Below are 12,514 nucleotides of genomic sequence, written 5' to 3' on the forward strand. Positions count from 1 at the left end.
TACCATCACATAACGTATGTAGGGAATAGACCAATGATAACAGGTTATTCCAACCTATCAACGTAGTTCTCATAAAATGGGGGAGTGTCGCTGTGCCAATACCCTAGAAAGTATGTGGCAGCTGTCTAATGTATGATCAAACATATACTTAGACCAGAAACGGCTGTTATATGTATAATGAACCTAAGGAACTATGTGTTATATATTAATCCAAAGACTTACAGTATTTAAGTATGTCTATATTATTGTCATAATAATAATTTGCAGACAATTTCTGATAATGTAACTTCAGATGATTATTGAATTAAAATATATATTAGTGGCAATAGACCTACCCGTACTTATTTGGACTAATGATTAAGCTAATAGACATCTTATAATTCGATATCGTAATAAATTTTGTAATGTTTCCTTTTTATTGTGTAACAATCAGTTATTACTACTGATATAACAATACTTATATATATATATAAGAAATAATATTGAAAATATAGTGAACTATTACACAATTGTGCCAAATTCTAAATCACAAGGAAAAATACAAGAATGATATAGATAAGTGATATGGTGATAACAAACACTAGTGGAGATCTAAAAATTACTGAAAAATATTCTTAAAGGACCTTTATATGATCTCTCTTGGTAATATTACATAGAATGATATATATATCAATGTGTTATAAAGAGATTAATATGTCTATACAGATCTAATATGAAGTGATATAAGGGGATAAAAGTGAGGGGTGGGGATATAGTGACTAAATAGCGTAAAGATAGTGAGAGAAAAAAAAAAAAAAAGGAAAAAAGTGTACAGCTAATACATAATTCTAGGTGAATGTGATGTTAACGTTTTAAGATGCCATGAATACAATGGCGACAACCTTAGCTACAAAAGAGGTATTAAGATGGAACATTAGATATCAAATTGTAGGAATATTAAGTCCTATATATACTATATACTCAACTAACAAACTCAACCAGTCATATATCAAAGGCAGCTAGATCCACACATTCATTGAGACCATCCGGAACCAAAGTGTGTAGTTTATGTATCCAGTAGGTCTCTCTGCGACGTAACCTAAGAAGAGGATTGTGACTATTGCGAGAGACCTACTGGATACATAAACTACACACATTGGTTCCGGATGGTCTCAATGAATGTGTGGATCTAGCTGCCTTTGATATATGACTGGTTGAGTTTGTTAGTTCAGTATATATAGGACTTAATATTCCTACAATTTGATATCTAATGTTGTCGCCATTATATTCATGGCATCTTAAAAGGTTAACATCACATTCACCTAGAATTATGTATTATCTGCACACCTTTTTCCTTTTTCTCTCACTATCTTTACACTATTTAATCACTATATCCCCACCCCTCACTTTTATCCCCTTATATCACTTAATATTAGATCTGTATAGACATATTAATCTCTTTATAACACATTGATATATATATCATTCTATGTAATATTACCAAGAGAGATCATATAAAGGTCCTATAAGAATATTTTTTCGGTCATGATATATGTGGGGGATGAGCTGTTCGTGACGTATTGCGACGTCAGTGCGGAAGCACGTCTCGTAGCTAAGGTGGAGCTCGGGAGAGTTGCAGCACAGTGACCAAGTGCTGCAGTGGCGGACTCAACCGATGCCGACACAGAGTGTGTCAGAAGTACCTCAGAGGGTGGCTGCAATTCTGCAGGGCAGCTGTGAAGAGGCGGACGGCGTAGTGGCTGGCGGATTTCTGCAGTAGCCGGCCAAATACAGGCTTCGTAGCTTCTGTAGTTGTACAGTGGCGGAAGAATCTCCTGTAAAGGAGGAGGAGGCACATGCCATCAAGAGGACTCTTTTTTTGACCTGGACCCCCAGAGTGGCTGTCAAGAAGGCACATGTAAGTAAATCACTTGCTATGATTTAAAATAACACACGCAGTGCCCAGCCGAAATAGCAGAAACACAAGGGGAGGAGGAGGGGAAAGTAAAAAATTATTTAAACCCAGCACTTCTTTGAATGTGAACTGACGATTAAGCTCGGTTTTATTGCACCCCGTATACCCTCCTTATCCCCTCCCGGGCACCCGGGCTGCCATCTATGTTAGTGTTTGGACACTAAAGAAGGAGTAAGGTTATCGCGGTGCGAGAAGGGCTACGCAGTTTAAAAGTTAATCTCCATACATTTACTGCAAGTAAGAACACCTGTAAGCAAAGAGCAATAGCCTGGGAACATCTCTAATTAAGACTTTAGATATACCTTGTTATATGAAAAGAAAAGGAGAGCAAGAGGCAATACAGTTTTTAATAACGGTTATGGGCTCTTTATTAACCCAGAGTCAAAACAAGAAGAAGAAATTAAGAAGATCTTTACAGTAAAGATACTAACTTAATGGAGAAATACTTAAGACCTCAGAAAATGTCTCCCAAGATTAAATCCAATGAAAAAAGGAATACTAAAAACACCAGTGTGCTTGGTACATCAGTCGTAGAAGATCCAGTAGGGGGCAGAGTGGAGGAGAGTAATGGAGCTAACCTTATAGCTTCTCAGGTGTGCGCCTTAATCCTACCTAAGATTGAAGAGATTAATCTGAGGCCGATTACTATAGCTGATGAGCTGAAAGCCCAAAGTACCAGATTGACAGTTATAGAACAAAGGATGTCAGACTGTGAAGACATGCAGAACGCTTGGGGACCTAAGCTGGAGTCTGTAATAAAAACCCACACATTGCTTGCCAACAGGTTGGAAGAATCAGAGAACAGGAGCAGGCGTAATAATTTGAGGGAGATTGGCTTATAAGAAGATGTCAAACAGGATGACAATACATTTTGCTGAAGAAATTCTCCCCCAAATCCTGAATGTGGAAGGGAAAAAAGATTTATTCAGTGTAGAAAGAGCTCATAGACTGGGCAGAGAAAAAGATGTAGTTTCCTTTAAGGATAACAGACCGCGCCCAGTCATTATTAAATATCTGAACTACAGAGCTATGATGGAGATATTAAGATCTTATAGGAAATCCCAGCAATTGTTCTTTAAAGATTCTAAGATTCTGCTTTTTCAGGACTTTTCCTTCGAAACGTCAACTAAAAGGAGACTCTTTTCAAAAATTTGTACAGAGCTGGTGAAAGAGGGAAGATTTTTTTCATTGCTGTACCCTGCAAAGCTGAAAATTAAGTCAGGATCAGAATTTTTTTGTTTTTGAGTCTCCAGAGCAAGTTCGTACCTTTCTAGATAAAGAAAAAGAAGTGTAACTCTAGTAGGATGCTCCTCACCCTGTACAGGGAAAAGGGCAATTTAATTTAAAATCTAAAAAGGAAAAAAAAAAAAAAAGAGAGGGAAAGGAGTGAGAGAGGGGAAAATACTTATATAATTTTTTTTTACTATATGATAAATTTTTCAGTTGTTGGTGTTTAATGTGAAATAACAAGGCAAAGGACTCAACTGATCAAGAAGTTGAAACACATAAGAACTTTTTTTTTTTTTTTTTTTACACAGAGCACTTAAATTTATTATATGAAAAAGAGTATTATTATTGCACAAATGATTATATGTCTTGCTTGATGGGGAATGGTTTTTTTTTTTTCACTATACGATAAGTTAGTTAGATGTTTTTGTCTAAAAGGTTAGATAATATGGTGAAAGATTTAAATGACCAAGAAATTGAAACATATAAGATAGAAATAATTTTTTTATAGAGCACCCAAATTTAGGATTAGCACTGCATAAATTATTATTTGCCAAGATATTCACATCTTTTTGTATAATAGGAATTTTTTTTTTTGTAAATTAGGGTACTATCTTGTCATAATTCACTACATGATAAGTTTTTCAGTTTCTTGTGTTTAATGTGAAATAACAAGCCAGAGGATTCAACTGATCAAGAAATTGAAACACATAAGACATTTTTTTTAATTTTTCAAAGCACTTAAAGATATCATATGAAAAAGAGTATTATTATTGCACAAATGATTATATGTCTTGTTTGATGGGAAATTGTTTTTGTTTTAAAGGTTAGATAATATGGTGAAAGACTTAAATGTTCAAGAAATTGGAATATATAAGATAGAAATCTTTTTTCTTTATAGAACACTTAAACTTAGGATTAGTACTGCATAAATTATTATATGCCAAGATATTCATATGTCTTTGTATAATAGGAATTTTTTTTTTTTGTAAATTAGGGTACTATCTTGTCATAATTCACTACATGATAAGTTTTTCAGTTGCTTGTGTTTAATGTGAAATAACAAGCCAGAGGATTCAACTGATCAAGAAATTGAAAACACATAAGAATTTTTTTTTTTTCAGAGCACTTAAAGATATCATATGAAAAACATAATTTATGTAAGAACTTACCTGATAAATTCATTTCTTTCATATTAGCAAGAGTCCATGAGCTAGTGACGTATGGGATATACATTCCTACCAGGAGGGGCAAAGTTTCCCAAACCTTAAAAATGCCTATAAATACACCCCTCACCACACCCACAATTCAGTTTAATGAATAGCCAAGAAGTGGGGTGATAAGAAAGGAGCGAAAGCATAAAAAAAAATAAGGAATTAGAATAATTGTGCTTTATACAAAAAAATCATAACCACCACAAAAAAGGGTGGGCCTCATGGACTCTTGCTAATATGAAAGAAATGAATTTATCAGGTAAGTTCTTACATAAATTATGTTTTCTTTCATGTAATTAGCAAGAGTCCATGAGCTAGTGACGTATGGGATAATAAATACCCAAGATGTGGAACTTCCACGCAAGAGTCACTAGAGAGGGAGGGATAAAAATAAAGACAGCCAATTCCGCTGAAAAATTAATCCACTACCCAAATCAAAAAAGTTTCAAGTTTTATAATGAAAAAAACTGAAATTATAAGCAGAAGAATCAAATCAAGACAGCTGCCTGAAGTACCATTCTACCAAAACTGCTTCTAGAGAAGAGAAAACATCAAAATGGTAGAACATAGTAAAAGTATGCAAAGAAGACCAAGTCATTGCTTTGCAAATCTGATCAACAGAAGCTTCATTCTTTAAAAAGCCCAGGAAGTAGAAACTTACCTAGTAGAATAAGCCGTAATCCTCCGAGGCGGGAATCCACCCGACTCCAAATAAGCATGATGAATCAAAAGTTTAAGCAAGATGCCAAATAAATGGCAGAAGCTTTTTGACCTTCCTAAAACCAGAAAAGATAAAAAAAATAGACTAGAAGTCTATCTGAAATCTGAATAGCTTCAACATAGAAAGTAAGAATCTCACCAAAGAAGTCTTAGGAAAAGAATAATTCCTCCCTAATGTTTGTTAGAATTTACAACTTTAGGTAAGAATTGAAATGAGGACAGCAAAAACCACCTTTTCCTGATGAAAAAAATCAGAAAAAAAAGATTCACAAGAAAGAACAGATAATTCAAAAGCTGTTCTAGCTGAAGAGATGTCCAAAAAGAACAATACTTTCCATGAAAGTAATTAATGTCCAGAGCAAGCATATGCTCAAATAGAAGAGCCCGAAAAACCTTCAGAACCCAAATAAGACTCCAAGGAGGAGAAATTGGCTTAATGACAGGTTTGATACGAATCAAAACCTGAAAAAAATGATGAATATCAGGAAGTAACACTGCCTTATCCTGATGAAAAATTAGAAAAAGATATTCACATAAAAGAGCAGATAACTCAAAAAGAAAGAAATAACCAAAAGGAACAATAATTTTCCAAGAAAGTAATTTAATGTTCAGAAAATACATAGTTTCAAAACGGAGGAGCCTGTAAAGCCCTCAGCACCAAATTGAGACTCCAAAGAGGAGAGATTGAATTAATGACAGGCTTGATACGGACCAAAGCCTGAACAAAACAATGAATATCAGGATGATTAGCAATCTTTCTGTGAAAAAAGAACAGAAAGAGTAGAGATTTGTCCTAACAAGAACTGCAGACAAAACCATATCCAAACCAACCTGAAAAAAATAATAAAATTCTATGAATTTTAAAAGAATGCCAAGAAAAGTATGTCTTCCAGATTCAATAATAAATCTTTCTAGAGACAGATTTACGAGCCTGAAACAAAGCTTTCAATCTCCATCCCTTCAAATTTAATGTTTTGAGATCCTGATGGAAAAAATGGGCCTTGAGAAAGAAGGTCTGGTTTAAACGGAAGTGTTCAAGGTTGGCAACTGGCCATCCGAATGAAATCCGCATACCAAAACCTGAGAGGCTATGCTGGAGCACCAGCATAACAAACAAATACTCCATAAGAATTTTGGAAATCACTTTGGAAGAAGAACTAGAGGCGGAAAGAAATAGGCAAAAAGATAATTTCCAAAGAAATGTCAATGCATACACTACTTCCGCCTGAGGATCCCCGGACCTGAATAGGCTCCTGGGAAGTTCTTTATTCAGATGAGATGGCAACAGATCAATTTCTAGAAATGCTCACATCTGAAAAATTGAAAAACATATCTGGGTATGAGAGACCATTCTCCCGGATGTAAAGCTTGATTAACAGAGATAATCCGCTTTCCAAATATCTATACCTGGGGAAAAAAAACCCACAGAATTTAGATAGGAGCTGGATTTAGCCTAAGCTAATATCCGAGACACTTCTGTCACAGCCTAAGGACTGATAGTCCTACCCTGATGATTGACATACACCATAGTTGTGATATTGTCTGAAAAACAATAAACGTCTCTTCCTCAAAAAGAAACTAACTGAAAAACTCTGAAAAAACACGGAGTTCTAAAATATCAAATGGTAATCTCGCCTCCTGAGATTTCCAAACCCCTCGTGCTGACAGAAATCCTCAGACAGCCTCCCAACCAAAAAGACTCACATCTGTAGAGATCATGGTCCAGGTTGAAAGAAACGAAGAGACCTGTAGAACTAAATGATGGTGATCTTAACGACCAAATCAAGAGAGATAAATATTAGGATTTGAAGATTTAAAATGCGAAATCCTAGAATCCCTGCACCATAATTCAGCATAAAAGACTGGAAAGGTTCTTTCTATTGAAAATGAGCAAAGGGAATTGAATCCAATGCTGTGGCCATAAGACCTAAAACTTCTATGCATATATAGCAACTGAAGGAAATAATAGAGACTAAAGGTACCGACAGACGGAACCCAATAAAATTGTCCCTTGTCTGATAGAGACAAAGACAGTGACACAAACTATCTGGAAACCCAAAAAAATGTGACCCTTGTGAGAGGAATCAAGAGCTTTTGAAAAAAAGATCCTCTAACTATGTCCTGAAGAACAAAGTGAATCATATGAGATTCCGCATCCTCAGAAAATAATCTGAATGAATACAGAAAAAAATATGCATTTATTGTATCTAAAGAAAACAAATAATGCCATCACTGACCAAAAAAAGGCAGAATAGTTTGAATAAAAACTCCAAAACCCAGTTCCTAAAAATGGAACTGGAAGAAATACCCTAGAAGATTCCAGGTCTGAGCAGTGCTTGAACCCCACGGGTGACCAGCCATGCTTCAACAGTACCCAAAATAAATAGGACCGAAACACACTTAAAGAAAGTGTTAGCCTTACTGGAATAAAATCAAAGAAATTTGGACCGAATAGAACCAAATAAATTTCAAAAAAGTCTTAACCTGCCCCTTGCCAGCCAAGCTGGAATACGGCACATACATCGCAATTTAAGGGAGCTGATTTCGAACGGAAAAAAAATCCAATTAAAAACATGTTACTTGGGAAAGAATTCAGGAATTCATTCCATAATAAGAACAACCAAACTAGTATAAGCTTAAAGTTTTAGTCTTAGAACTCAATCTTGAAGCCCAGAGTAACAGTTAAGAATTGAATCCAATTATAAAACAAACTAGTGTTAAAGCCCGTGTACACGGGCCAAATATTTTTTTTTTTTTTTTATTCCAAAAAATAACATAAGATATAAATATTAAAGTAGACATAAAGTCATATTTTTATTTTTAGTAAATTAAATTAAAATAAAGTTTAATTTGTACATGAATAATATTGTTGCTCTAAATAATACAAAATTACTTCTAACTAATTAAAAATACACAACTTATTTATTTATTTAAAGTATATTTCTTTATAAACAATGTTTTTTGTATAAATTTTATCACTGTTTGGTAATATCTTTCCTTGCTTTGAACTTTGAAGTATCTTAATTTTGACATCAGATGATGTACGAACTCGAGACATTCCTACTTTGTCTAACGTTTGACCTTGTGATTTGTTGATGGTCATTGCAAATGCAAGTTTGATTGGAAACTGTCTCCTTCGTAAAATGAATGGTAGTTCAGTGTTGGCAGGGGCTAAATCTATTCTCGGAATAAACACTATTTGTTTTTTTGCTGTTCCTGTGAGTACTTCTGCAATTAATAGATTTGGCTTAAGATCTTTAACTATCAATCTTGTTCCATTGCAGAGACCTTTTTTTGTGTTCAGATTTCTGAGCAACATAATAATACTTCCCAATTTTATTTTTAACTTATGAAGAGGCATTCCTGATGGAGCTAATTCGTTTAGAAACTCTATGGGATAGTTTTGTGCATCTTCATCTGTTTGATCATCAATTGAATCTGAACTCAGATATATTTTTTCCTCACCATCGAGTATATTTAATACATGCTCATTAATTTGATCAACATGACAATTTTTCGTACACAAAATGGCCTTTTTTGAAAAACTGTGAAGATCAGATGGAAGAATTTTTTTTCCAAAAATTTCAGATATGATACAATCATTGCATATTAATTTGGAAGGGATCTCAACTAAATCCTCAGGAAGGCCCTCTGAATTATTTAATGAACCCTGTCCTAATTTTAGTAGCCAATTGCTAAATTCTGGATCCACTGAACGCACATTATTCTTCAATTGTAAAATTTTAAATTTATCCCAGTGATCATAGAACTTTATAGTAGCTTCCACAATAGCAGTTCTATTGCAATGAGGAAGAACTGGGAGTGTTTGTCTGAAATCTCCACCAAGGAGTATAACTTTTCCACCAAATGGCTTATTGTTCTGCATAATTTCCTGAAGAAGGTTATTGACACATTTTAGAGCTATACCGGGTGTCATTGAGGCCTCATCCCAAATAAGCAATTTAGCATTACGTATGAACTCTGCATCTTTTGAAGTCATTCTCATATTTGATGTTGATGTTTCCAGTAATGGAATTGGAAGCTTAAACTGTGAATGGTAAGTTCTGCCACCATCAAGTAGATTAGCTGCTATTCCTGTAGAGGCAACAGGAAGAACTCCATCTGTGCGTCCACGTAAAGTACTCAATAATGTTTTATATAAATAAGTCTTGCCACTTCCACCAGGTCCATCAATAAAAAAACATCTGTGTGGTAAATTTTCATTATCAATTGCAGACATTACATTGTCAAATGCAGCTTTTTGCTCGATGTTTAATGCTTCTTGAAGTTGTGCTCCAACTTGTGCTTCCAAGTGTGTAACATAGTTGAATTGCATTTCTGGAATGAAGTTTGATGGATTGGGTAGTCCAAAATCTTCACAACGTTTACTATGCAATATGAGAACATTTTGAATATCTGTTAATGCCAAATTTTTGCAAATTTTGCAATCATCAATGTGGTCTTCATGACGTGAATAATCTTCATAAAGATCATGTTTGTATTTTTCAAAGAGTTGTGGGACATTAGGTGGGACAACAAATATACACAAATAAGCAAACAGTTCCCTCATTTGTTTAGGCATTTGTTGAGATGCTGATTCGTTAAGTGTAAGATCCCATGTAGCGTCGTCATTTAAAAGTGAAAGCTTTTGGGCAGCTTCTTTGAATGTGTGACAAACTTGTCCATTAACAGTTCGTAAGTCCTTAAAGGATATTGCTCCTTTTAAGTGCAAGAGCAATAACCTCAAACAAAATCTCTCCAAATCTGATGAAATATTTACATTATACAATCTGCCAATTGTTGTATCTGCTCCTCTTTGTCTTGGATTCCACTTACGGTTTTTTACATCAAATACAAAATGTTGAGGAATGTCAGAGTAAAAAAGTTCACGTGCCGCATTATTATCCACATTCAACTTAAAGTATGCTGTCAAAGTGGTATCCCTGTCTTGTGCCTTTTCTGCAGCTAATTGTATGTTTTCATTATGGAAATATACATCTTGTTCGCCTGGAAGATGAACTTGAAGTCTTATTATTGTATGTGTTTGATGGTGCATCAAAAAACCATACAACCTCCAAACAGCTTCAGGAGCACTGACATATCTTGTGTCCAAAAAATTTTGAATTTCATCATGCTGTAGTGTATTTTGTTCGTTAATTGAAATATTTGCACAATCGTAACCTTTATATACATATTTGAAGAGATATTTAACACTTTTAACAGAAACACAACTCTCTACATTTATATGGCAGTTGTATTTCAAGCAGAAGTATGGGCTATATGGAACTACCCATGAGTTGTCAATTTTTTTCCCTTTGACAATTACAGTGGTGTCATTTTTTTGTCTACGATATCGCGGATATCCATCAACATTAATTAAAGTTTCTTTTTGAAAATTTTTTGGAAAATTCTTGCTGCAATTACCATCAACCATGCATGGAGAATTTAAATTATGTTCTCCACATGGACCATGTATCATATGCTTTATTACAATAGCATGTAGTCTTGGATAAATCTGTTCATCAGGAATTTCAGCTGATATAAAAGTGTCAATGGTTTCAGCATCATTTGGCTTGTCTTCGGCTTTCAATATTAAAAGGATATGAGCATGTGGTAATCCTCTTTTTTGAAACTCTATTACATGCACTTTTGCGCAAGGACTTCCAAGAACATGTTTGTTCAAGATATCATTCAAAAGAGAATTTAATTTGAGATTGAAAACTCTTGCTACCAAATCTGGTCTGAACTCCACTGCTTGACCTTCTAATAGGTTATCAAGTATCTCAGGCCATTTAGGGTTGCAGGTCATGGTGATGAAGTAATCCGGTTTTCCATATTTTCTAACAATGGCCATAGCATCATGGTAGTTTTGGGCCATATTTCGTGGACTTCCCTGAAAAGATGATGGCAAAATAACTGCTTTACCAGGCATCAGGCCCTGTGCAGCAGCCTCACTTTGAATGTAATCCATTAATCCTGTATATTTTTCAATGCGAAGATTAGATTGATTTTGACGGATATAGTTGAGTCTGTTGGCCTCAGTCTTGACATAAGCATCAACAAAGTACTGCTGCGTCAACTTGCCAGCACTAAGGAAAGGATTGAATTGATCCCTAATTGAAATTCTGTAAGAGTAGTATTTCATTTGGCTAACTCTTATCCTTGGATTGGTGGTTACTCTTCTTTGTACATCACTAATTGATGTTGGCCTGTAGTTAAGAGCAATATTGGAACCCCAACTTTGGTCCCCATATGGAAACAACAAAGGATACAGCAATGGTTCAAGATTAGGATCTAAAACACTTATTCTTTCAGGTTTTTTTGTTTGATCTGTAGATCGGCAATGAATAAGAAGGTCACGTTCAAGAGGAGGTTCACCATCAGAATTTTGGAAAATAACAGCAACCTCATTAACTCTTTGTACGTTATATCTTCGGTAATCTGATGTTCTGTCCTGCAGAATTACCATTGAAACTTTAGAATTTTGAACTCCATTTAAAGATGCTTCATGGATGCATTCTTGCTCTACCTCATAGAGCATTTTACATGCTTTTGCAAAAGGGTTATACTGACACATATATGAACTTAACTCCCTCAAAAGTTCAATGTGACATCCTGAATTTTCTTTTAGTGCTGCTCGTTGGTCCGCAGCTTCCTCAGGACTCAAAATGTAGAGTTGTGCAAATTTGCGTTGATCATCATTTTCTGGATGCAAAGCACCAGATCGGTGATAAATTTGGCCATTTATTCTAAAACAGTATGGGCCATATCCTGGAGGTGGTGCAATGTTTGCTCCCATTGATGCAAACGCCAATGCACTATTTATAGAACGGATATTTTGCATAAAATTATTTGAATGTGTGTGTTGTCCAGTCATTAGTTTTGTATATGAGGTAATGTTATTTTTCCTTTATTGCAGCATTTATTAAAAAGCTTATCGCTTGGTTGTTCCTCTGGAAAATGCTTTGCCATGCAAAATGTGCAATAAACATTAAGTTGACCACATGTGTGCATCGGAACATTGTCTTCATTAAATAGTGAATGGTTATAACTTTTGTTATATTGATTAGTGATAGTGATGTTAGAACTTTTTTTTTTTTTTTCTACGTGCAGCAGAACGTGATCTTTGCATGTCCAGTTGGACACATTTTTCCTGAGCAGTCATATTGGCCCTACAAATGCGTTTTTTTGAAGAATCCTTTTTGCGTAGAATTACCCTTTGTTGTTCAGTCATATGTGTCCGTCGTATACGTTGAGTTTCTTTTCTTCTGCGTTTAACGTTTTCTGCATCTTCCTGTGTTAAAATTCTTTTAGGAGGCATTCTTCAATTTTTATGTTTATGCAGCAGTCTTTAGTTTGTTTTAAATATTTTTTTTTTTTATGCACGTCTTTGTAGTTA

General features: G+C 34.8%; 1 protein-coding gene across 1 annotated transcript; it reads right to left on the bottom strand.

The window, feature by feature from the left end:
* Positions 1 to 3,054: 3,054 nt before the first annotated feature.
* On the bottom strand, positions 3,055 to 11,992 carry LOC128643486 (uncharacterized). Its single transcript, XM_053696332.1, has 3 exons — positions 9,903 to 11,992; positions 8,095 to 9,503; positions 3,055 to 3,224 (listed from the first exon to the last, which is right to left on the bottom strand). Exons 1-3 carry the CDS (start codon positions 11,990 to 11,992, stop codon positions 3,055 to 3,057), a joined length of 3,669 nt encoding a protein of 1,222 aa, XP_053552307.1.
* Between the last annotated feature and the right edge of the window lie 522 nt (positions 11,993 to 12,514).

Source organism: Bombina bombina, unplaced genomic scaffold (genome assembly GCF_027579735.1).
Source record: "Bombina bombina isolate aBomBom1 unplaced genomic scaffold, aBomBom1.pri scaffold_2290, whole genome shotgun sequence".
In the NCBI taxonomy this organism is placed as follows: Eukaryota; Metazoa; Chordata; class Amphibia; order Anura; family Bombinatoridae; genus Bombina; species Bombina bombina.

Coding starts and splice junctions, on each gene's coding strand:
- LOC128643486 (XM_053696332.1), bottom strand. CDS start 11,992: ATGACTGGACAACACACACATTCAAATAATTTTATGCAAAATATCCGT. Junction 9,504..9,902: donor GATACAACAATTGGCAGATT/GTATAATGTAAA, acceptor CATATTGCATAG/TAAACGTTGTGAAGATTTTG. Junction 3,225..8,094: donor AGGAAAGATATTACCAAACA/GTGATAAAATTT, acceptor TTCTTTATCTAG/AAAGGTACGAACTTGCTCTG.